General features: G+C 36.8%; 1 protein-coding gene across 7 annotated transcripts in view; it reads right to left on the reverse strand.

Moving 5' to 3' along the window:
• COP1 (COP1 E3 ubiquitin ligase) overlaps positions 1 to 27677 on the reverse strand; it is a 264311-nt gene that overhangs the window by 224243 nt on the left and 12391 nt on the right. For all 7 annotated transcript variants that reach the window (XM_078078001.1, XM_036117242.2, XM_078078000.1 and 4 more), the window contains exons 2-3: positions 14050 to 14109; positions 5416 to 5513 (exon numbers count right to left, since the gene is read on the reverse strand). In XM_078078001.1, the coding sequence (XP_077934127.1) occupies positions 5416 to 5513; positions 14050 to 14109 (158 nt within the window). The remainder of the gene's footprint in view (positions 1 to 5415; positions 5514 to 14049; positions 14110 to 27677) is intronic.

Raw genomic sequence — 27677 nt, forward strand, 5'->3', positions numbered from 1 at the left:
AGAAAAAGAAACTAGCACTAAATCAGTTTAGCACTAGGCTAGTACTTTATAGACATTATCCTATGGGTTATTCTCCCCATTTTAGAGATGAGGGAATATTAGAGGGAGCATCAAGAACTTACTCACGGTAACAATACAAAACAGAGTTGGGATACAAATCCAACTATCTAATATTTTCCATTATACCACAATCCAACTATAAGTATTTCCAAACAAACCAGAGATGTATCAAGCCCATAATAGGAATCCAAGCTTCAAAGATAAATAAGACTCAAACTAAGTAAGATTCAATCTAAGACTCAAGCAACTCTGAGTAGGAAGACAAATATATATGATGTAGTAGTTATAACGTAATGTGATAATCAGTACTATCATTGAAGTAGACTTACAAAGAACACAGGACAAGGAGCAATCAAAGTATAAATGAGCAGGCTACACATAGAAGGTGACACTAGAATTCGGCCATAACATGCAGAGATTCATCAAGCAGAAAAAGAAGTGAAAAAGAATTCAGAGAAGGGGGGCGCCTGGGTGGCTCAGTCGTTAAGTGTCTGCCTTCGGCTCAGGTCATGATCCCAGGGTCCTGGGATCGAGCCCCGCATCGGGCTCCCTGCTCTGCAGGAAGCCTGCTTCTCCCTCTTCTACTCCCCCTGCTTGTGTTCCCTCTCTCGCTGTCTCTCTCTCTGTCAAATAAATAAATAAAATATTAAAAAAAAAAAAAAGAATTCAGAGAAGGGTGTGAGAAAGAGGAGGTTAAATTCATACAAGAGCAGGAGATAAGATGACTTTAAATCAGTATGGCTGAAACACAGGGTCAAAGTGACTTTGTTAATGATTAATGGGTGACGAACTAAGGCTGCAAATGTAGATAGATGGGAGCCTGATTCTGAAGAGCCTGGTATGTGTCTCACAAGCAAAGTTGCTATTATAACCCAGGGAAGAGAAAGGAGAGCTTGAAATAATGTAGTGGGAATAAAGAGAAGTATATAAATAAGAGTTTAATGTTTCAGTTACAGAATTAACCATTTGAATAAAAACTATGACTTAGGGGCACCTGGGTGGCTCAGTCGTTGAGCACCTGCCTTCGGCTCGGGTCATGATCCCACAGTCCTGGGATTGAGCCCCACATCAGGCTCTCTGCTCGGCGGGAAGCCTGCTTCTCCCTCTCCCACTCCCCCTGCTTGTGTTCCCTCTCTTGCTGTGTCTCTCTCTGTCAAATAAATAAAATCTTTAAAAAAAAAAAAAAAAAACTGTGACTTACTGTAATATTTTACACATGTATACCAAACTGCATTTTACTGAGAAATCTCGTGTATCACTGAACTTGAAGGATATTCTATATCCATAATTATAATTCTCTGGATCCATAAAATGGCCACAGTACTAAGAACAAACACTGCAATTCTACTGCTAAAGCTTCCATTCTAGTAACTATCTTTTTAGAAGCAGGAGAGTATAGTTAACGCACATATACTTGTGAGACAGACTGCTTAGGACCAAATCCCAATTCCACCAATACTACTGTATAACTTTAGAAAAGTAACCCAAATTCTCTGTGCCTTAGTTTCCTCACCTGAAGAATGAGGATGATAACAAGAGTACCCATCTCATAGGACTGAAAATTAAATGAGTTAGCTTACACAAAGCACTTAGGACACTACCTGGCAATAGTAAGGATGTTATATGCTCTATTTTTTTATAAACACGTATTTTAAATTTAGCATTCAGGTTGTCTCTTCAAAGAATAATAACGTTATTCATAAGGGAGATAAAATTCCAATTATCAATTTTAAATACAGACAGAGAAAGCTGGAAAAGAGACTGAGCGAGGGAGAGAGATGGAGGCAGGCAGTTGGAGAGAGGGAGAGGGAGAGCTAGAGAGCAAGTCTTAGCACGAGCAGAGGAGAGCAATTGCAGGATTTGGGGGGGGCGGGGGCAGGATAGATGGCAACAGGGACAGGAAGACTACACCTCGCAAGAACCTTCTAGTAACGGGGAAAAAGAAAGAGAGCTCTCAAGACCAAGTAGGATGGAAAGAATAGTGAATGTGTTGGAGAAGCGAAGGTACAAGGAGAGAATGAAAAAGAATACAATGGAAGGTAGAAGCAGAGATGGGGGAAGGGAAGTCAGAAGAAAAGGGGTCTGTGGTATAGTGTTTAGGGCAGGAAAGGAAAAATCAAAGTACTGACAAAAAATTATATGATTATAATGACCTGAAAACCAAATCTTTTTTGAGTGTTTGGCTTCCAATTCTTTGCTTTCATCAAAATTAAAGACTTGACTTGCTAACTAACTGAGCATTAAGATTGTTTTTGATAAGTCAATGCTTTTTTTCTTAATTTCTTAAGTCAGAACGAAGTCAAAAAACTGAGTGACGTTACTATTAACAAAATTCCTTCAATCCCCATCAACTTATTCATGTAAGCAAAGTTTCTCAACACTTAACACTTTAAAACTAAAAAGAAAAACCTTAAAGTTACATAATGTTATATATCAATTATATCTCAAATTTTAAAAAACTATGATGATCCTAAATAAATGAATAAACAAAAAAATAAGAAGAATACAAATGAAACTGATTCCTTGTCCTAGTAATAACTTCCAAGGGTACTAGAACTAAGAAAAGCACCAAACCTTAATAAGCAGCACATTTTCAATAAATATTTGTCTAATACTTCATAAAATTTGTAAATATTTGACCAATTGCATACTACTCATGACTCAATAATAACCCAGAAAAAATATTTGAGATTTTTAAATGCTTAAGAGAAAATTATGTTAAAAAAAAAAAATTTCTATGTCTATAGTTTCTATTTATATACATTTCTGTTACAGAAAAGTATTACAGATAGATCGATAAGGATTTCAAAGGTGAAAATACATTATATAAGGATAAAATTATGTGGGGGGCGCCTGGGTGGCTCAGTCTGTTAAGCGGCTGCTTTCGGCTCAGGTCATGATCCTGGGGTCTTGGGATCGAGCCCCACATCCGGCTCCCTGCTCAGCGGAGAGCCTGTTTCTCCCTCTCCATCTGCCTGTCACTCTGCCTACTTGTGCTCTCTCTCTGTCAAATAAATAAATAAAATCTTTAAAAAAAAAAAAAAATTATGTGGACGATAACTTAAGTAGAAGTTCAAAGAGAAAAGGAATGAATAAAATTTCCCATTGTCAATGAAAGGTGTCTATTTTCAAATCAATGATAAATACGAAATCACTATGATTTAGATTTCACTGGATACATTTTATTTTTTTTTTTTTTTCAAGATTTTATTTATTTGACAGAGAAAGACACAGCGAGAGAGGGAACACAAGCAGGAGTGGGAGAGGGAGAAGCAGGCTTCCCGGCTGAGCAGGGAGCCCGATGTGGGGCTCAATCCCAGGACCCTGGGATCATGACCTGAGCTGAAGGCGGACGCCTAACAACTGAGCCACCCAGGAGCCCCTCACTGGATACATTTTAAAAAGAGATAAAGGCTTTATTTTTAAATAACCAGATTTATAATACTCCTAAAGTTACATCCTTTACAACCACTTACACTTATAAAGAAAAATTGAGGATGATAATTTTAAATAGGGGATCAATGTGTGACAAAGAACATCATTTTTCAGAATTTTTATGAGTCACCCAAGCAAAAAGTTTTGAAGACCACTGCTACAGAAAATGCATAGTTCAGCCCTTTACCCATGACTCAGGTAAATGTACAGTATTAAAAGGGAAGGGTCCTGGGAAACCTTGGTGGCTCAGTCAGTTAAGCATCTGCCTATGGCTCAGGTCATGATCCCAGGGTCCTGGGATCGAGTTCCGCACCGGGCTCCCTCTGCCTGCCACTCTCCCTGCTTGTGCTCTCTCCCTCTCTCTCTCTCTGACAAATAAATAAATAAAATCTTTAAATAAATAAATAGTAAAGGTCGTAACCTAACAATAAAAAAAGTGCAAGGCTACCTAGTAGACTTCAAAATTGTAAAACATATACTTATTTTACCATGGTCAAGAAGAAATCTGAAATTACTTCAAAAGGTTCATGGTCCTCAACCCAACCAAGAATGACAGGCACCACACAAATAAATCATGTAATCTCACGCTGAAGCAATGGAAATAAAAACTTAGAATTCTGAGTTTTTTTCAGTAAAGGAAAAAAAAAAAATGGAATTCCATGTTCAGAACTAGATCTCAATGGCATCCTAAATGCACAGAGGATCCCTATCTACCTAATGTGGGAACCTATGAATTTGACTATTATTGTACAAATAGTAGAGTGGAAGGGATGATGGGAAAAAAAACAGGAAAAGATGTATCAGCATAAAATGTTATTTCCATGGCTGACATTCATAATCACATTAGAAGCTGCACTATAATTAAAAGACTTCAAATATGGGCATAACATACTTACACTCCAATTATCCAAAACAAAAATTTATTATCCATAAAAAGAGGTTAAAAACTAGAACATCACCCAGATAATTTCTAGCTCAGAAAATCAGTAAGTGTAACTTCACTATTCAACTGGATATATGTGAGAATATATACTTAATGTATGAAATCACTTTCTAACTAAAACAGTACTATATTTTGAAAGTTCTTCCATACTAGTATATAGTGCTCCCTCTAGTTAGAAATTCACATAAAGGAATCTCCACCTTTTGGACTCGTTAAAGAATGTTGCCTGAAAATTTTAGTAAACACCAAAATTGTCGGAAGATTAGCTTCCTTTCTGTATTTAAACATTCCAAAAGAAGTTTTCCAAAGTTATGACAACTGATAGAAAAGTAATTCTAGAGCCCACACAGCAGCATCAATCCATGTGTCCGAGTTCAGGGACACAGGATTTTGCTTTGCAGGACTTTCATTTCCCTTCTACCCAACCTAGCCCATAAAGTCCAGTCCTACAGAGTATCACACCACTCAGTATTTCTTCTTTTCCTAAGTTCCCTCTCCAAGTTCTTACTTTTCAATTGCCTCCCCAGTTCACAGACTCTCTTCACCTATCCAGGAATCCAATTACCCAAGTTTCCACCTCCTCTTCCCCCTCTCCATTAACACTTTCTTCCCTTGACTCTCACTTCTACCCTAGAAGCACAAACAGCAGGAATGCACTACACTGTATAAAGAGACAGGTGTTCTGGACCTCTGGCATCCCCTTTAACTTCTGTCCCGCCATCTATGTAGTAAGAACTAAGAGTTGTGTCAGTCAATTTTTCTTTTTTTATGAAACTTAAAAACAATATAATATAGTACTAACAACACATAGTATGGAAAATACATCACAAAATAAGAAAGACTGGGAAAGCACCCAGGTGAGTAGGAGAGAAAGACTTGCTTTACCCCTACACTATGTTTTCTGAATAAATTAGTGCTAGCATACACTTTTGGGGATAGAATATTTTAAATAATAAAGAATCATTCCAAAGACTCACCCAAGAAATTAGGATACAGATGGTCAATATTATCCACAACATAGTTACACTTGGGACATCTATTATTATCCTCCAAACTCTGATGAATACACTTGTAGCTATTAGCAAAAAAAAAATAAAATAGGGTTCATTAAATCAGTGAAGGATTAATAAACTGGTCATAAATTAATGCCTATAAGTCTTCTATTTCTCATTTAAAACAAGTAATTTGTTATCAAATTTATTTCAGCTTATATTTTATCATAATAAAGATACATAGAGCATTTATTAGATAACAGTATACAAAAGTTAATATTTAAAAATGAACTTGAATAACAAGTCTACTGGATATAGAATGTTTAAAAAAATGTACTAACTTTTAAGTTTATGCAATTTAAATACTTTGTAACAACACCCAAGAAAAGCAAATGCCTATGATTTAGTTAAGCAAATACACTATTCATGTTCTTGGAGTGCTGATATCCTTAAATACAAAAAGAACACATTCAAATAAAAAAAAAGTGAAAAACAAAAATCAACAAGACAAACATTAGTCAATAAGCATGAGAAAATCATCACCTTCAGTAGGATAAAAAAAATTGATTTTAAATTATATACTATTTTTACCGAATTGGAAAATTAAAGAAAATACTATCAGAGTTAAGGAGCACATGTGAGTATAAACAACTTCATGCACTGTTGAAGGAAATGTAACTGCCACAACATTTCCAGAAGGCAAGTTGTATAGAAAACCTTAAGGTTGTGTATCCCCTTTGATGTAATGATTTTATTTCTAGGAATTTACCCTAAGGAAATGAGCAGAGATATATACATAGAAAGGTGCTCAATTCAAGATTATCTGTAAATAGCAAAATAAATTAGAAGCAACCAAAACACTAGGAAATTGACTAAATAATTTTGTAAACATCAATCCAAAAAAAACCCAAAAAATCACATTGCAATACATAACTATATGCCATGAAAAATAATCTAATAACAGTGGTTATAGCTAAAGAAAGAGGATTACAAGAAATGTTTCCTTCCTTACGATATATATTTCTGTAATGTATGACTTTTTACAATTACATATTGTCTTATAATAAAAAAACTTTTAAAATATTGTTTAACTAGGGGAGTCTGGGTGGCTCAGTCGGTTGGGCTCTGCCTTCAGCTCAGATCATGGTCCCAGGGTTAGCTTAGCAGGGAGTCTGCTTGTCATTCTGCCACTCCTGCACTCCCGCTCATGCTCTCCCTCTCTCAAATAAATAAAATCTTTTTTTTTTTTAAAGATGAATTTTTCGGGGTGCCTGGGTGGCTCAGTCGTTAAGTGTCTGCCTTCAGCTCAGGTCATGATCCCAGGGTCCTGGGATCGAGCCCTGCATCGGGCTCCCTGCTCCGTGGGAAGCCTGCTTCTCCCTCTCCCACTCCCCCTGCTTGTGTTCCCTCTCTCACTCTCTGTCAAATAAAATCTTTAAAAAAAAAAAAGATGAATTTTTTTTAAAAGATTTTATTTAGGGGTGCCTGGGTGGCTCAGTCGTTAAGCGTCTGCCTTCGGCTCAGGTCATGATCCCAGAGTCCTGGGATCGAGCCCCTCGTCGGGCTCCCTGCTCCGCAGGAAGCCTGCTTTTCCCTCTTCCACTCCCCCTGCTTGTGCTCCCTCTCTCGCTGTGTCTCTCTCTGTCAAATAAATAAATAAAATCTTTAAAAAATTTTATTTATTTATTTGACAGAGAGATACAGAGAGAGCACAAGTAAGCAGAGAGGCAGTCAGAGAGAGAGGGAGAAGCAGGCTCCCCGCTGAGCAGGGAGCTGGACGTGGGGTTCGATCCCAGGACCCTGGGATCATGACCTGAGCTGAAGGCAGCTGCTTAACCGACTGAGCCACACAGGCACCCCTAAATAAAATCTTTTAAAAAAAATATTGTTCAAAAAAACCACAGAAAAATATCAAATTGACATTAGAAAAAAAAAGTCACTATATCACTTTTTATGAACTAAAAATGACAATCTCTAACATAGTGGATACAGTACAATCACATTTCTGTTTTTAAAAAATTGCGTATGTATCCATTTAAAATAAACCAAAAAAGACATTCTTCATAATATTAACATGTATGTCTCTGGGTCATAAAATCATGGGAAACTTTTTCTTTTTAGATGTCTACAAGTTTCTATAGTAAAAAGGCACTGCTCCTAACAATCAGAAAAAAAATTACTTCTAAGAAATTACAAGGGTAATTTATAAAGAAGATTCCTAAAAAGGTACCACCTCTTTTATTCTGTATCCAAATTACTATAAATTTACTTCAGCTTTATAAGTTGAAGCGACTTTTTTTTTTTTTAAGATTTTTTTACTTATTTATTTGACAGAGAGAGACACAGCGAGAGAGCAAACACAGGCAGGGGGAGTGGGAGAGGGAGAAGCAGGCTTCCTGCCGAGCAGGGAGCCCGATGTGGGGCTCGATCCCAGGACCCCGGGATCATGACCCAAGCCGAAGGCAGATGCTTAACGACTGAGCCACCCAGGCGCCCCGAAGCTACTTTTTATAACCCACTTACTTCACTCTACCTTATGAAAACAGAAACCCACATCCATCAGGTTTCTCTGTACTAATTAACAACTACTTTTTCATCTCACATTTGGTACTTTCAAGATAAGTTTAAAAAGGACATCATAGGGCGCCTGGGTGGCTCAGTCGTTTAGCATCTGCCTTCAGCTCGGGTCATGGTCCTGGGGTCCTGGGATCAAGTCCCACATCCGGCTCCCTGCTCAGCAGGAAGCCTGCTTCTCCCTCTCCCTCTCCCCCTGCTTGTGTTCCCTCTCTCGCTGTATTTCTATCAAAATAAAAATCTTTAAAAAATAATAAATAAATAAATAAAAAGGACATCATAGAGAACTGATGCAGTGCTGGTCTTTGGCACAGCACAAGGACCTAAAGATCTAAGTAAATGGCTGGCACATAACAGATACTCAAATATATATAAAACAAATGACTTGTACAGTGTTCCAGAAATAATAACATCACCTCTTGCAACTATGACAAGGTTAGGATTACCATATTACCACATGATAGGCTCCATATCTAACAGAAAATTTCCTATGTAGAAATTTCAGTGAAGGAAATATATAAAATGTTCTTGTTTTCATTTCTATTGCGAGGGAAAAGCATAAAGCAGTTATGCAATTACAACACAGAAACACTTATAGTCTGCTTTGGGAAAACAGAAATGAGTTCATATTACCAGAAAATATTCCCAAATGACAAGATTAACCCTTAAAAAAGTCTGCAAGTTCAAATAAACCAAGTCATGAAGTAGAAACTCTGGGAAGGTTATTAAAGATGAGACAAGGGGTTGACAGATAAGCAGAAGGGCATTCTGGGTTTTAGCAAATGGCTTTTGTAAAGAAATGATAGTTAGAAATGAGCAAATAATATGGTAAGAAGAACAAGCTAAGTTGTTAACTGAGTGAAAGAGTTTGTCAATATACAAGAAATTATCCCAGAGTCCAATAGAATATCCTCCTCTCCTATCTTCAGCATCCTAATCATATCCCTTGTCAGTAGGTTTACTACCACACAATCCTCTCCTAGAAGAAAAAGTAGTCCAGGACACAGTGGAAGGAACTGTCCTCAGGAACAAAAATTCAAATGATTTTTGCACATTGCATTGGTAATATCTATCTATACTATAAAATGAAAACACATCAAATTACATACCACTGTATAAAACTGACATGACAAAATGCATCAAGTTTATCTTATAGTATCTACTACCTCACTACCACCCCTGGGCAGACCTGCCCTAGTTTGAGAAATAGTAACTATCTTATTTTGTACTGTCATCCCCTCTTCTATTTGTTCATTCAAAGCAAGGATTTGTTTTAAGTCATCTCTGTACCCTCAATGTCTAGCACTATATCCTGTTAGAGTTGAACTAAGTAAATGTTCAATGCACAAAAAAAATAGGTATAAACAAAAAAGAAACATGTCTTCTGGGTCATATAAAACACCACTAGAGATTCTCAATTATTTCTTTCACAATAACTCTACTTGACCATCACCACCACAGATGTGGTATTTTGGATTCTAAAAGAAGGATGAGTATCTAGACTAGTGTTCAAAATAGGGGGGATAAAGGGATATATATCTTGGGTCTACCTGAGAAGTTTTCAAAAGCTACACACACTGAAACTCTTAAAAATAGTAATTCAGTACCAGAATGTGCTGACATAAATGTGTTTAAGTGTATATCTGATAATGAAGAATGAATATTTTGAAATTTTGCCCTTTGTAACAACATGAATGGACCTCAAGGGTATTATACTAAGTGAAGTCAGAAAAAGACAAATACCACATGATTGCATTTATATGTGGAATCTAAAAACAAAACCAATGAACAATCAAACAAGCAGAAACAGATTCATAAATACAAAGAACAAACTGGTGGTTGCCAGAACGGAGGAGGATGGGGACATGGACAAAATAGGTGAAGGGGATTGACGAATACAAACCTCCAATTACAAAATAAGTAAGTCACGGAGATGAAGAGAACAATATGGGGATTATATTCAATAATATTGTAACACTGTATGGTGACAGCTGGTAACTACACTTACGGTGGTAACACCAAGTAATGTACAGAATTGTCTAATCACTATGTTGCACACCTGAAACTAATATAACAATTATGTCAACTATACTTGTATAATTTTTTAAATGAGTATTTCTCTATAAATGTATGATTATTCTGTTTCTATTAAGTATATACCTACCAAAAAAATAAAAAAAAGTATAACCTACCTATAAGATATAAGTATCTTTTTCTTTTTCTTTTTCTTTTTAAGTTTTTAGGGCATAATTTTTATTTGGGAACTGCCTGTAATATACAAAACACTATGCCACTTTAACCATCCAAAAACTTCGAATGTTTTCTGAAGCCCTCTATTCACCCACCCCCAATACACAAACTTTCTGATTTCTCCTCATTTTTCTATAAGTAATTATAGACACTAGGGTAAATGGACACCTTATCATAAATATCTTTTTCTCTCTCTGTAAACAGCGGTGAGTACATATAAAAAACTGTGAATAATCAGAAAATTCTCAAAAAAGAAGAGACTATAACAAGAACAGCAAGGACAAATCAGTACAGTGGTCCTATATAATAACCAGGTATAAAGAAAGACTAATAGCAAGGTACAAGATGATAAATTATTCAAAAGCCCCAAAAGACAAGCTGATACCCAGCTTTGACCACAGATATGCTGAAAGATGAACAACACTGAGATAGGCTATTAATTATAACTAATTTGTAATGAAAAAAAATAGTAAATCAGAACTTGGTAGACATGAGGTCTGAGAAGCAAGGTGCAGGGGGCAAGCAGGAGGCGGCAAAGGGAAAGAGCAAACCTCATCTCTACATCACAAAGAAGCCAGATATTTTTATTTTATCATATCATTAAGTTTGGTTAGACAACAGCTAATAGCAGATTCACTGTCAAGTGGGAACAGTATCTCCAACCTGTTACTAGGAAAGAGTTACCATTTATAAGTGAGACGAGGGATAAACAGTTCACGTGGTCCAATTTGATTTAGTGTTAATAATTTGGATGGAGCCTGGAAATGCGAACACTGCTCTGCTCCAGATTACAAGCCAGCGTTCAAGTTAGTGAAGATTTGATCCAATAGGCTACCGTTAATGAAGTTCCAATGGCCTCATGTGATAGGATAGGGTAAATAATTATGAGCTTTTGCTTTAAACAAAAGTACAAAATGTCTCACAGTTTCACAAGCCTGACAATGGACTGCCAGCCTCCAAGTTTACCAGCTCTTCTCAACTTTATGGTCTCTTATCCTACCAAAACCTGGTAGGTATTTTAAAACACATTCATATTTTAAAACACACTCAGGTTATAACATCACTTGAGTTATAACAAGGATCTAAACTTAAAACTATTTTTATTTGAAGGGAAAAACATATTTAAGAAACCAGTGGGGTTTCCCAACGATGACCTAAGGACACACCTTGAAAATTACAGGACTCATTGGAAAGGCCAGGCCTATTTAATTATAAAGTCAATCAATAATTTATTACACATCACAACATAGCAAAGCAAGATTATTGTACTTATTTAGCAGACTCTTCAGTGTCCTTTTAAAATGCCACAGTGAATATATAAGTTAGAAGAAGGCAGTTAGGAAAAATTAAATCCTCACTTTATAATTTGTTCCAAACATTGGCACCTTCTAAACTATAAAAGAAGAGGACGTGAAGGAGTAGGAAGAAAAGGGGGAGGAGGGTAAAGGGGGACAATAGAAGAGACCAGTTGAGCGACTGGACAAATGTAAGGTAAGTTTTAGAGCCAGAACCGGAATCCTGGTTTACCAACTTCAAGACCCTGCTTTTTAACTCTGTATCGGTATTTCTCAGATGTGGGCAATTTTGTCCCCTACTAGATATCTGGCAATGTCTGGAGACATTTTTGGTTGTCACACTTGTGAGAAAAGGGACTGCTAGTGGGTAGAGGCCAGGGATACTGCTAAACAATCTACAATACCCAGGATAATCACCCACAACAGGAATTATCTGGTCCAATATTCAATACTACCAAAGGCAGAGAAAGCCTAATCTAAATCACCCAATTTTCCAGAGATGAAAATCAAAGTCTCCATGGTTTCCCATGGAATGCTATGGTGCTAGGTCAATTAATGGACCAAAGGAAACACTACTGTTAAACAATAAGCCTGAAAAGACCAAGACCATACATGTATCAATCTAAAAGCAAGACACACATGACCAGAATTTCAGTAGCAATAAGGAGCAGAAAGTTATTCATGAACCATAATAATGTCAATGCAATGATATAGCAGGAAATCCAAATTATTTAAGGCAAGATGGCTTTTTTTAAAAAAATCAGCAAAAAAATTCTGAAGGACACACCATTACTCCTTACCATAACCTCTGAGGAGGTAGACCAAAAAAAAAAAAAGACTAGAAAAATTGTGACATTTACATTTCATGTTACAGCTTTCTGGACAATAAGAGTTATTTTTAGCCAAGAGTACATATTGTTTATTTTAATAACTTATATTTTAATAAAAAACATAGTCCAAGCTAAGAAAGCGATTTTTATTCTAAACTTCTTTTTAAATGACTGGCAGATCGGATATAGCTAACACTGATGCATCAAGCTCCAAATCAAACAAAAATACTTACAAACTGGTAATAACACCCAGTACTTGACTAGTGAATATCAATCTACCAGATATTACATTCAACTTCAGAATAAAATTATGGGTTTGACTTCAACATGAATTAGAATACAAGGACTATTAGAACACATAATACTAAGCCAAAAATATCGTATCAACAGTGTAAATAATTTATGGACATGATCAACTGCAAACAGAATATACCACCCCCAATCAAAAAAACACACAAAAAATAAACAAAAGGAATTAAACAAACACAGATTACATAACCATTAAGATGGCTACTATTAAAAAAAAAAAAAAAAACAGAAAATGACAAATGGCTAGAATGTGGAAAAACTGGAACTCTTGTGAACTGCTGGGGGAAATATGAAATGGTTCAGCAGCTATGGAAAACAGTATGGAGGTTCCTCAAAAAATTAAACAGAACTATCATATGATACAGCAATTCTGCTGCTGGGTATATATCCAAAAGAACTGAAACCAGAATCTCAAGGAGATATTTAGACACCAATGTTCAAAGCACCATTCTAAACAACATTTAAGAAGTGAAGGCAACCCAAATGTCCATTAACAGATGAACAAATAAAATACAATATATACATGCAATGGAACACTATTCACCCTTAAAAAGGAAGGAAACTTTGACACATGCTACAACAAGGATGAAACTTAAAGACATTATGCTTAGTGAGTTAATAAGCCAGTCACAAAAATACAATTTGATGCCACCTATATGAGGTATCTAGAATAGTCAAATTCACGAAACAAAGTAAAATAGTGATTGACAGAGGCTGGGGGGAAGGGAGAAATGCAGAGTTGCTCAAAGGGTATATAGTTTCAGTTTTGCAAGATAAAAAAATTCTGGAGATTGTACAACAATGCAAACAAACTTAACATTACTCAACTTAAAAATGGTTAAGATGGTAAATTTTATGTGTATTTTACCACAACTAAAAATTTTTTAAATATACAGATTAATGTGACATATATACAAGACTAAGCAACTAATGATAACACTGAGCAAAATGTTGAAGAAGAAAACACAGATCTTTTTAACCCCCTATATCCTTTTCCAATGACTTTCTAACCTCCTTTACTGGGTCTCATACTTATGCCCACAAGGGAGTTAAAGATGCTTCATGCTTCATCCTAATTATCCAGCACCCCTCAATTTTCTAAAACGGTAATCAAAGCTCTATAATAAATGATTAATCAACCCAAAAGTTTTAAAATCCATCTGTAAGGGCAACGGTAACTCTAAGTATTCCACAGAAATTATGCACCAACCATATGCTTTCTGCCTTGAGCTGCTGAACTTATAAAAATGTATCAAAGAAATTAAAAGATAACCAAAATTATTTTAAAAACCTAACTTCTCACTGGCTGCATTTACACAAGTTAAAAATCAAGACAATTTTGCTAAATAAAATCATCTTACCAAAAGCTGTGGCCACATTTCGTCATGTATGCTTCCTCAATCATATCAAAGCAGATAGGGCTAAAAAGAAAATAGAGAAGTAATTGATATTTTTTTTTCAGTAGAGTGATTATAAATTGGCAAGGCTGGTAACAATACCAACGAAATCATTTATCGATACATAGCTAAGTCTTCAAACATTCTATCAATAAGACAGAATTTCGATTGAGATGAACGTGCTTTAGGGGATTGGTGGTAAAATGACAATTTGTTCAAGACAGTCCTAAAAGTCATCAAGCTCTACGATGAATTAAATGAGCAAATTAAAATGGCCCCAATACTTTAACTCACCCATAATTTTTAATAATGCAATGCAGTCACAAGAGTCCTTAAAGTTCTACCATCTTTTTCAATCATCCCTATACTCAAAAGCACCTAATCCAAATGCTATTTTATTTCCTATCTAAAAAAATTAGTTCCCTGAGTGACAAATTTACCATTCCAATATCAGTAACTCTTCTATATAATGAAGACAGTAAATTATAACTAATACTTAAAATAGTACAAATGGTATCCATTAAAATAATGACATTAACTCCTTTAATCTTTTCAACAACAAAGTGCTGGTAGGTACATATTATTAGAATCTTTTCATAGAGGGAAATTGAGGCACAAAGATGTTAAAATCATACTCAGGAAATAACACAACTGATTTTCAAACTTAGGTCCATGCTCTTAACCACCATTCTATACTAATTCCAGATACGATGAGTTAAATACCAAGTTATACCAACATAGTTCTGGCCAACAAAAGGTAGTTAGTTATCAATCTCTGAGAGGCCACTATCTACCAGAAAAATACAGTCTTAGAAAGAGATTTCCCTTTATCTTTCCCTCTTTTCCTTCTGAAAACTCTGATGAAGTCTCCAGAGATACAACAGCTATCTTTTTTTAAGATTTATTTATTTATTTTAGAGAGAGGGAGAGAGAGAGAGCACGCGCACACTCGCAAAGAAGCAGGGGTAGAGAGAGAGAGAATCCCGAAGCAGACTCCCCGCTGAGTGTGGAGCTTAAGGTGGGAGTCGATCCCAGGACCCTGAGATCTTGCCCTGAGCCAAAATCAAGAATGGGCTGCTTAACCGACTCAGCCACCCATGCACCCCACAACAGCCATCTTCTGACCAAAAAGACAAAAACCGTAAGCTAGGAAGATAGGATACTGGTTCCTTGATGACATCCTTCGGCAGCTGCATCAGCTATGGACTGCCTACCCCTGGAATTCACATTACATGAGAAAAGTAAATTCTCACTTGTTTAAGGCAGTATTTATCAAGTTTTCTGTTACTGGCATACATATCCAATCCTTACTGATGATACACAATAACACTTAAATTATAAAATGAAAATTTACCCACTTCTTCAAGAAAAATTTCCTGGGCATAATTACTATTTCAGAATGTGAAATCATAAAAAAAAAAAAAGGTTACAAAATCCCAATGTTGCACAAGCTCAGAGTTTCACCACAGACAGTGTGTTGGCTTAGACTGTGTTGTTTTGTCAGCCTTTACTCTGCTGGATTGAGAAAAAAGGAGGTCTCCCTCAATGTGGAGATTTGGTAATTTCTCTTTTCAAACAAAGTCCGTCTTACTCCTGCTTAATGGAGTTCAGAAAGCAAGACTGGGGACCTTCCTAAGAGCGTGTCGATGAGCCGTGTAGGCTGCTCTGTGATCCAAGGTTGTGGATGAAGGGTGCTGAAGAGATTTGGGAAGGACAGATTTTACTTTACAGGTACAGTTCGTCACTGGGTGCTCACGCAGATGTCTTAAGGCTCAAAACCCAGAGTGGAAGCAACATTTACACACCCCCTTTTTTTTAAAGACTTTATTTTCTTTAAGAGCAGTTTAGGTTTACAACAAAATTGAAAGGAAGATACAGAGATTTCCCATATATTTGCTGCCCCAAACACATGCATGGCTTTTGCCATTATCAACATCACTCACCAGAATGGTACACTATTTTTCCCCCAAGGATGAATTTACACTGACACATCAACAATCATCAAGTCCACAATTTACCTTAAGGTTCACTCTTTATGTTGTACATTATGTGGGTTTGAACAAAAGTAGAGTGACATATATTCATCATTATAATATAAAGATTATTCTTTACTGCCCTAAAAATCCTCTTTGCTCTGCCTACTCATCTCTCTCTCCTCACCCACATCCACTGATCTTTTTATTGTCTCCATAGTTTTGTCTATTCCAGAATGTATAAGCATCCAAGGGCAGGTTTCTGTGTATAAATTAGCTTTCAACTCCTTTGGGTAAATACCAATGGGTACAAACAAAAATTGTATGGTATGTTTAGTCTTGTGGAAAAAAAAAAAAAAACCACCAAACTGTCTTCCAAAAAGAGGCAGTACCATTTTTTCATTCCTACCATCAAAGAGTGAGAGTTCCTATTGCTCCCTATCCTCCTCAACATTTAGTGTTGTCAGTCCTCTAAATTATAGCCATTCGAATAGGTGTATAGTGATACCCTGTTGTTTTGATTTGCATTTCCCTAATGACATATGATATGGAGTGTCTTTTCATATGTTTATTTGCCACCAACATAGCTTCTTTGGTGAGGTGTTTGTTGAGGTCCTTTGACCCATTTTTAATCGAGTTGTTTTCTTACTGCTGAGTTTTAAGAGTTCTTTGTATATTTTAGACAAAAGTTCTTTATATGTCTTACACAAATATATTCTCCTGAGCTGTGGCTAATCCTTCCATTCTCTGAACAGTGTCTCTCACAGAGCAGAAATTTTTAATTTTAAAGAAGTTCTGTTTGTTGCTCCTTTCTTTCTAATAGATCATGCCTTTGGTATTATACCCAAAAAATCACCACCAAACTCAAAGTTATCTAGATTTCCCCTATGTTATCTTCTAGGAGTTTTATAGATCTGCATTTTACATTTAGGTCTGTGATACATTTTTAGCTAATTTTAGTGAATGGTATAAGGTCTGTGTCTAGATTCATTTTTTTTGCATGTGGATGTCCAGTTGTTTCAGCATCATTTATCAAAAAAACTATCTTTTCTCTCTCTCTCTCTCCCTTTCTTTTTAGTAGGCTCCACACTGAGCGAGAAGCCCAACACAGGGCTTGAACTCACAACTCCAAGATCGAGATCAAGACCTGAGCTAAGATCAAGAGTCAGACACTTAGGGGACACCTGGGTGGTTCAATCAGTTAAGCATCTGCCTTCAGCTCGGGTCATGAGCTGGCTTCCAGGCTTCTCCCTCTCCCTCTGCCTCCTCCCCACTGCTTGCGCGCACATGTGCTCTCTCTCTCTCTGACAAATAAATAAAAACTTAAAAAAAAAATTAAGAGTCAGATGCTTAACCGACAGAGCCACCCAGGTGCCCTAAAAAAGACTATCTTTTCTCTTCTGTATTGCCTTTGCTCCTTTGTCAAAGATCAAGTGACTATATTGGTATATTTCTGAGTTCTCTATTCCTTACTACTGATCTGTTTATTCTTTTTATTTTTTTTTAAAGATTTTATTTATTTATTCGACAGAGAGAGAGACAGCGAAAGAGGGAACACAAGCACGGGGAGTGGGAGAGGGAGAAGCAGGCTTCCCGCAGAGCAGGGAGCCCGATGTAGGGCTTGATCCCAGAACCCTGGGATCATGACCTGAGCCGAAGGCAGACGCTTAACCGACTGAGCCACTTAGGCGCCCCTGATCTGTTTATTCTTTCACTAATACCACACTGTCTTAATTACTCCATATAATATTTTGATTAAAAGAAAAAACCGTCCCCGAGTGGAACTCTATAGTCCCAATACAGATTAATTCCTAAAATTCAACTGTTAGGTAGACAGTAGCAAATATCCAAATTTTGTATCACAGAAGGTCTAGATATTAACATACCAACCTTTTAAACAACTCTTCTAATAAAGCATTTTTAAGGGTGCCTGCGTGGCTCAGTCGGTTAAGCGTCTGCCTTCAGCTCAGATCCCAGGGAGCTGGGATCAAGTCCTGCATCGGGCTCTCTGCTCAGCGGGGAGTCTGCTTCTCCCTCTCCCTCTACCCCCCCCGCCGCTCGTGCTCTCTCTCTCTCTCTAATAAATAAATAAAATATTTTTTTAAAAAAGCATTTTTAAGTTTTGAGGAAAGAGATCTTTCTGTTCCCAAAGTAAATATATTTGTAAGTTTAATAATACATCACATCTCTGTTTTATGCTGCATTAACTGAAGCTCAGAAGCAAGATGCAAAATGTCTTAGCAGACTGATCTCTTAGTCCAGACTTCTAAGATTGCCCCCAATGAATATTTTAACGTTGGCCCCAGCACCTAGAATGAATCAACTGTAAATACTTATCAATACTCTCTCAGAAATTCTAAAATTTTCAACAAATTTATATATTAGGTACTGACTACATACCAGACACTGTTCTGGATACCAAGGACTAAGAAGTGAGTAAACAAAAATCCCTTCATGGTTCAATAATCTAGTGGAAAAGACAGACAATAAACAAGATAAATAAGGAAGACCTTATATAGTAAGATTAGATAGAGATAAATAATAAGGAAAAAACTGTAAGCACGGAAGGAGAATAGGAAGTGTTAGATTGGGTTAGACAGGATAGTAAGAGAAGCCTCAATGAGAAGCTGACATTTGAGTAACTATTTCAAAGTAGCAGGGAAATGATCTACACAGAAGTATGGGAAAACATCAACCAAACAATAAGAATAGTACAAATATCCTGAGGTAGTACACCTGATATGTTCAGACTAGCAAGGTAGTCAGTGTAAAGTAGAATACATGGGAAAATAGTAAAAATGAAGCCAGAGAAATAATGAGGGTCCATATTAAAAAAAAAAAAAAAAAAAACCTCTCTTAAATCATGTTAAGGACGTTAGCTTTTACAGTGAATAAAACAGGAATTTACTAGACAATCTGGAACAGAAGAGTGACCCAATCTGACACAGTGATAAACCAGATCACTCAACCTTATACACTGAAAGTAGACTAAAGGGAAGCCATTATAAAAATAAAAGCTATTGGGGGCACCTGGGTGGCTCAGTCGTTAGGCATCTGCCTTCGGCTCAGGTCATGATCCCAGGGTCCTGGGATCGAGCCCCGCATCGGGCTCCCTGCTCAGCGATAAGCCTGCTTCTCCCTCTCCCTCTCCCACTCCCCCTGCTTGTGTTCCCTCTCTCGCTGTGTCTCTCTCTGTCAAATAAATAAATAAAAATCTTTTAAAAAAATAAAATAAAATAAAAGCTATTATATAATAATTTAGTTGAGAAAAGGTGCTGAATTAAATGAGAGTGGCAGCAGTGGTGTTGGTGAGAAGTGATCAGATTCTAGATATAATCTGAAGGTAGATCTTTGGTTTGCTATGGATTAAATGTTGGGTATAAGAGAAAAATCAATCAAGGATTTTAACCTGTAAACTGGAAGAACTGACAATAGGTTTATTTCACATAGAGCTCTAGCACTCATTAGTTTATTCTTTAAAAAAGAAAAAAAAGAGCAGGACTACAATACATATCATATCATATGTTCCTCTAATACTAGAAGTTTCATGCAGTACCTAAAAATTACTATCAGATCAGTTTAAATAGCAGCATTTAAGGAATGGCTTCTGAGTAATATGTGAATGAAAGAGAAGAAAGTCTCCATTCTTATCACCAAAGCTACCTTTTTATCTATGTGAAAGATCAAGACCTCCAGCAAAAAGTGGAATTCAACTGAAATTAATCCTAAATATGCCACCACAATTTTCTGACTTTGAGCCATGTGTGAAATCTCTCTAATCCTGTTTCTCATTTTTTTAACTGGAATGATACTTACATCATAGAATCACTGTACTGATTCACAAATTATCTATCTACTCCATACAATTCCTGGTATACAACATTCAATAAATAACAGAATATACAAAAGAGATTACAGAAAAATCTGTATCAGTGATAGAAACTTGGGAAGAGTGACATCTACCCCCACTAAACACTTCAAGGAATTCCTCTTAGAAATAGGTAGAATAGAACAGAAGATGAGGACTAACCAACCACTACCCCTCCCAAGAAAGGGATGAAATACCACAGGTAATACAGAAAATAGAGGAGACCCTAACAAAACACCACTAACTCTTCCCAATTTTGAGAGGGAGGAACATACCCAGAGTTAGTTCTAGGTAAAGCTGTAAACAATCCATTTAGAAACCCTTCCACTCTGCCAATCAATAGCAATCAAGGAGGATAAGCTCAAAGACCTATGCCCAAGTACAGGTATAGCAAGTATTGGTAGCCAGGCCAAACATAAATACCTGAAATTTTATACTACCTCCAAAGCTTTATACAGATGCCCCAAAAATGTTTATAGATCCCCCAAAAGTTTTATGGACTCCTGACACCAGGGCATCATCAAAAAAGGGGGGAAGGTAACAAATGGCTTAAAGCCATGCTGGGACTGTTCATGCCTCCCACACCACAATAACACAAGTAACTCTTATAAATCAAGATAGAAAACCCAACAGGAAAAAAGTGAGAAAAAAATGTGAATTCCTAATTCGCAGAAGGGGAAAACACATCGCCTTTCAAGTATATGAAAAAATATTCCAACTCAGTAGTAATCAAAAAATGCAAAAAAAAACAAAAAAACACCACAACAAAGTAACAATTTATCACCATTAAGTATTAGAAAATTGGAATACCAAGTATGTTAGGTAGGATATGAAAAAACAAGAATCTGCATGCAGAGATTCAGCAAGAAACCTGCACTGAGTATTTATATTCCACTCCTGAGATTATAGGCAAATAGATAAAGATATATACATCTATACACCCTTAATTATATGTGTGTTGTATATATGTAAATATATACACATATATGTATGTACTTATGTATACACATGTGACTGTGCATATGTGCGTGCAGAGCCAAGAGAAATGTCCACATCTGTCAACAGGGAATATGCATGAGGATACTTGCAACAAGCAATGTACCTGTGGTGACACCAGGGATTCAGAGGCACCCTAATGCTCATAATTACTAGAATGGAGAAGCAACACGCGCTTGAACATACACTATACAACGTCATGAAAAAAAAAAAAACACATCATGCAATGGTCAAAGGAATGAACCAAAGGTACATGGAGACATGACTAGATGTTTTGTGAAATGAAAACAGAAATGAAAATGAGATCGGTGGCACAATGCAATTTATATAAATATAAAAATTGCAAAAAATATATTTCACAAGGATACATGTATTTGAGGACATGTATAAACCACAAAAATAGAAAACGAAGAAGTCAAGAGAATAAAAAATGAAATGGGGGAAGGAATACAATCCCTTATTCAATAGGATCTAAGAATGTCATCAATTGTAAGACGTACCGAGGCACCTGGGTAGCTCAGTCAGTTAAGTGTCTGACTCTTGATTTCTACTCAGGTCATGATCTCAGAGTCGTGAGACTGAGTCCCTAGTGGGGCTCCACACTCAGCAGGGAGTCTGCTTGAGACTCATTCTCTCTCCCTCTCTCTGCCCCTCCCCCTCTTAAAAAAATAGCAAGATGTACTATTACACTACTAAAAAAGAAACAACTAGGCTAAATAAACTATGACAATACTTTCTTACCAGCTAACAATTTTATTTATGCTTCTCTAAAACACTCTTTTAGACCTAAACAAGTCTTATCATAATCACTGCTGTTAAAAAAAAAAAATGCACCTGCATATATTTAGAATTTTCCTACAAAATTCTCATTCTTCGGAACCTAACTTTCCTGAATCACTTTTGACTAAGTCACTGATATCTAGATTTTTCCACACAATATTCTCTATTATTTTGGTGAGGTAACATTTATTAAGAGAATCCATGACAGAACTAAATGCTATTGCCGGGATCTTAAACCAGGTTTACATTTAGCCAGCTAACTTACATCTGACTCCAGCTTTAGGAATGTTGCTAAACATGTCTAATTTACCTCATCCCAGAACCTCCTCCACCTTTCACTCCCACATACAAATATTTAGTTCATAGGGAAGAAAACAATAATTCACAATTGTCTCAGAGACTTTCTTCCAATCTGCTGAAATCTACATTCAAGTTTTGAGGTAGGCGTTTTCTATGTTTACACATCTACATGAAGTGACTACATGAAGCTACATCCAACTGCCACCTAGCAAACAGGAATTTTTTAAAAAATTCCATCATCTAGGGATGCCTGGGTGGCTCAGTCGTTAAGTATCTGCCTTCAGCTCAGGTCATGATCCCAGGACCCCGCTCGGCGAGAAGCCTGCTTCTCCCTCTCCCACTCCCCCTGCTTGTGTTCCCTCTCTTGCTGTCTCTCTCTCTGCCAAATAAATAAATAAAATCTTAAAAAAAAAATTAAAAATACATAAGTAAAAATTCCATCATCTATAAAACATCAATTTTCAGATATGTCAAAGTATAAAAGGAAAAGAAAAAAGTTCAATTTAGAATCAAAGAAATAAGACAAAGTAAAACAAAGCAAGAGAGGAGCCTCGGATGGGCCAAAGGATAATGTAAAACACAATCAGCTTACTCTGCACTTGTAAAAATTCAACTGCAAGTACACTTACCCTCTTGCTATATACAGTTAGAAAACTAGAGGGGGAGGAGGGATAAATGAAAAATTGCTTTCAGACACTGGACACTGGACAGCATAGTACTGAGCTCTTTGAGGGAAAGAATTCTAGAAATCTACACAGGGTTCTCAAGTCTGTTGCTGAATACTAGTCATACATGCCCAGGGCAAAAACTCTGTAAGATCAGTTAAAAATGACCAGGAAGCAATAAAATGCAGGGCATTCAACAGAAAACCCAGAAGAGTCATTAGTAGTGGAGCTAAACTAGCTCTAGAAAAATGGCTCCTCATCAGCCATCCTCAAAAAAAAAAATTTTTTTGAGGATTTTATTTATTTATTTGACAGAGAGATACATAGCAAGAGAGGGAACACAAGCAGGGGGAGTGGGAGAGGGAGAAGCAGGCTTCCCACCGAGCAGGGAGCCCGATGCGGGGCTCGATCCCAGGACCCCAGGATCATGACCCGAGCCGAAGGCAGACGCCCAATGACTGAGCCACCCAGGTGCCCCTCAAAAAAATTTTTTATAACAACTGCATGTGAACCTACAATTTTCTCAAAATAAAAAGTTTAATTACAAAAAATTTAACTTAATTAAAAAATATAATACTCAAAAGGATCAAACTGATCTGCAAGGAACCTCACTTCCTACCAGAACAAAGCCCAATACTCTGTAAAGGAAAACAAAATCCAGCATTCTGTAAATGCAAGTTTATAACATCCACTATCCAATAAAAAAAATTACTAGGTGTGTGAAATAGCAGGAAAATGTGACCCATAAAAAGGAGGAAAACCAGGCTATAGGAACAAAAAGATAAATACTGGAATTAGCAGAAAAGACTTCAAAACATGTATTACAAATATGCTCAATGATTTAAAGGATCATAAAGGTATAATGAGGAAAACAGAAGACATACAAAACAACCAGTTAAAACTCTAAGAGCTGAAAAATACAGTACCTGAAAATATAGCAAAAGACATGAATTTATAAGAGAAAGTAAAATGTAATTCCTAGAAATTTTTAAAACACATCAAACACAAAGCATTACTGCAATAGGCTCATCAATACATGAAACACAAGTTAAGGAAAGAAGTTGTGAATGTGAAGATAGATCAACAGACATTATCTAAATTAAAACACAAAAAGAAAACAAAAAAAGACCATCCAAGAGTTCTTGTGAAGGTATTTCCATACCCACCACTAAAAACTTAAGGCAGATATTATACTGCACAAACTTAAGCTTGCCAAAAGGTTTATCTATGTCATTTAACTGCATTCAAAAACCAACATTACAGAACAGATACAGAAAATTGTTTTTTAAATACCACTATTTTGAATTAATAAAGCACACATCTCAGTAAAGCAAGGGTCATATCATGATCAGTTTCACTCTCAGGTTAAATTTTTAATCAGTGCTGTATTTGTAATCTCCCTAACATTTGTATACATTGCCTAATTCAAAAACTGCTTCCAAACTTATTGAATAGTACAAAGTATAACCTCAAAACACTTGAATAAAATATATTGTTCAATCCATGTATATCTTGGTATTGACACTAATTCCATTACACTGCAACAAATTGTTTCAACTGTCTCATAGTAGTTCTGGCCATAACTAACCAAGCATTCAAATATTTCAAAGGTCAAGTACTAAAAACAAAACATTACCAAGATCATCAGAGCAAGGTACAATTCAGTCATTTAGAAAAATAAATATCTTATCTAAACAAGACCAAAGAGGGGCACCTGGGTGGCTCAGTCGGTTAAGCGTCTACGTTCAGCCCAGGTCATGATCCCCGGGTCCTGCAGTCAAGCCCCGTGTGAGGCTCTCTGCTCAGTGGGGAGTCTGCTTGTCCCTCTCTCCCTGTGCCCTGCTCGGGCTCTCTCTCTCTCTGTCTCTCTCTTTCTCAAATAAATAAATAAAATCTTTAAAAAAAAAAATAAACAAGACTAAAGAACCACTTTCATATTTTGGCACCAAATGCCAAACCCTAGCAATTACTACCTGATTCTTTTCAGTAATTTTATAATTTACAATGTCTCAAAATGTCCAAAACTTGAAATTTCTCTAGCTTCCTCCTTCCCCTTACACCAGTTGCCATGCAAGCATCCCCAAGCCATCCTCCATTTTCAATTGGCCCCAAAGAATTTCCTTGAAAGACAAGGAAATGGGTGAAAAGGAAAAAATAAACCTCAAATCCTCCTTTTACACCAACACTGATAACAATCTTCACAGGCAGCAGTTCAGTTCCAGCCTCTGTCCCATCACCACACTCCTTTCTACTTTGATTTGACATGATAAAAAGCTCTGACAAAACTGAAATCTTTTTTCAAAAAGTAGAGATTAAACTTATCTGGTATCTTGTAAAATGATTTCTCCCTAACCTATTTCCATTAAGACCTGTGTTTAACATTGTCTTATGTCACATATTCCATGAATAAAGTCAGATAAGGTAAGGAAAAAAAGGAATAGAAGGCAAACTTGTAGACTCTGTAATTTAATAAGGGAATTTTTTTCTTTTTTAAAAAAAGAAGGGGCAAGGGGCCCCTGGCTAGCTCAGTCAGAAGAGCATTCAACTCTTCATCTCAGGGTCATGATTTCAAGCCCCACGTTGCATACAGAGATTACTTAAATGAATAAATAAATATATAAAAACTTATAAATTTTTTTAAAAAATAAAACATAAAAAAAGGGGATAAGGGAGACTCAAAATAGCTATGTGCTAGCTTCAGGAACAGAAACTTTAAAAGGATAAGAGACCACAATGGGCCAGGAAAGAAAGGACACCATGATTAATACAAGTAATAGTCATGAAAAGATAAGCAGGGAGCCAATCTCTGGTATTTACAAAAGGAAAAAAAAAAAAAAAATGTAGCTTAGATCAGGAAACCAAATATGACCAAGAAGTGTCACTACTGATTCCTCCTGCATGAAAATTACCCAATACACTCTCGATCTTGACCTGGATCTAGTTCTCTTCACACATTCCCAGGGCTCCTCCTCAAACAGAACATCAGTTCTAACTATCATCAAAGGCTTGGAATTGGAGAATTTTAATTAGGTTCGTGTACATTTAAGAAAGGTGCAGCAATTAAGAGAATTATCTCATGGCAAACACCAGGACTAGGCCTCAACGGATTTGAGGGTTGGATTCAAGGTGGATCTACAGACTTCAGCACAGCAATATGGAATATAGATTTTCGCTAGTGTTCTACCATTAATGTGACTTAACAGCTTCTTTTTTCTACTTCTCAAGGATATCAACTTACAATATACGGTCCTTTCAATACCAATACTACAACAAGAACATTAATTAAAATAGTCCAACTCAGGTGTTTATTTATTTCAAATTCCTAAGACAGAAAATATGATTGGTCCAAAACTATCTCTTCAAGCCAATTCCAAGATGATATAATTGCTATATTTTAGTCACACTTCAGAAGAGCACCCATCACAGGCCAATCAATGAGAAGACATCAAGTTCATAGAGAAGAAAAACACAGATGCCTACACAAGAGAGGTTACAGAAACAGAAATTTCTATTACAAGGAAGTAGGGACAGGGGAGGTTCCATATCTCATATGTTTCATTAGACGACACCCCATCCCATTATCCAGGGGTAAAAGAAATCTCTAAACTGCATGGAAGATGGGTCCTTTGTACCCCTATATGGATTTTTTAAAGTAACTTTCTTAAAAAAGTGTTTTAGTGGTTAAAGGGATGCCTGGGTGGCTTAGTTGGTTAAGCGTCTGATTTCAGTTCAGGTCGTGATCTCAAGGTCCTGGGATGGAGCCCCACGACCTGGGTCCTGGGGCTCGGGCTCAGGCTCCACACTCAGCAGGGAGTCTGCTGTCCCTCTTCCTCTTCCTCTCCCCCTGCTAGTGCTCTGTCTCTCAAATAAATAAATAAAATCTTTAAAAAAAGAACTGTTGGGTGCCTGGGTGGCTCAGTCGTTAAGCGTCTGCCTTCCGCTCAGGTCATGATCCCAGGGTCCTGGGATAGAGCCCCACATCAGGCTCCCTGCTTGGCAGGAAGCTTGCTTCTCCCTCTCTCACTCCCCCGCTTGTGTTCCCTCTCTCGCTTTGTCTCTCTGGAAATAAATAAATAAAATCTTTAAAAAAAGAAAGTTTACTTTAAAAAAAAAATTGTTTTAGGGGTGCCTGGGTGGCTCAGTTGGTTAAGCGTCTGCCTTCAGCTCAGGTCATGATCCCAGGGTCCTGGGATCAAGCCCCTCATCGGGCTCCCTGCTCAGCGGGGAGCCTGCTTCTCCCTCTCCCACTCCCCCTGCTTGTGTTCCCTCTCTCGCTGTGTCTCTCTCTGTCAAATAAATAAAATCTTTTTAAATAAGTAAATAAATAAATAAATACAGTACTGAACATAAAGTATAATCCAATTAAATTTGCCTTCTGTTCTGGAACTAAAAAGCCAAACACTATAATATAAATAACACACACCTGTACAGAAAATGCATTCAACCAAAATGTGAAAATCTGGACCATGTCCTTGCTCTGAACTCTACTTTGGCTACGAAGAAGTCGTAGTAATTAACTGACCCAAGTTAATTACTGAAAATCAAAACACCACCTTTAAAAAGTAGTAATAAAAAAATAAAAAAATAAAAAGTAGTAATAGCCGGGGCGCCTGGGTGGCTCAGTCATTAAGCATCTGCCTTTGGCTCAGGTCATGATCCCGGGGTTCTGGGATTGAGCCCCGCATCATCGGGCTCCCTGCTCCACGGGAAACCTGCTTCTCCCTCTCCACTCCCCCTGCTTGTGTTCCCTCTCTCGCTGTCTCTCTCTGTCAAATAAATAAGTAAAATCTTTAAGAAAAAAAAAGGTAGTAATAGCCAATAAGTCCATGAAAAGATGTTCAACATCACTAGTCAATACAGGAAAATAATTCAAAACCACAATGATATACTTTACATGCACTACATTGGCTATAATAAAAAAAAAAAAAATGTTGGTGAGGATGCAGAGAAATTTAAAACCTTGCATACTACTGGTAGGAATGTAAAATGGTGCAGTCTCTTGAAAAGTTT

The sequence above is a fragment of the Halichoerus grypus genome, chromosome 7 (assembly GCF_964656455.1).
Source record: "Halichoerus grypus chromosome 7, mHalGry1.hap1.1, whole genome shotgun sequence".
Taxonomy (NCBI): Eukaryota; Metazoa; Chordata; class Mammalia; order Carnivora; family Phocidae; genus Halichoerus; species Halichoerus grypus.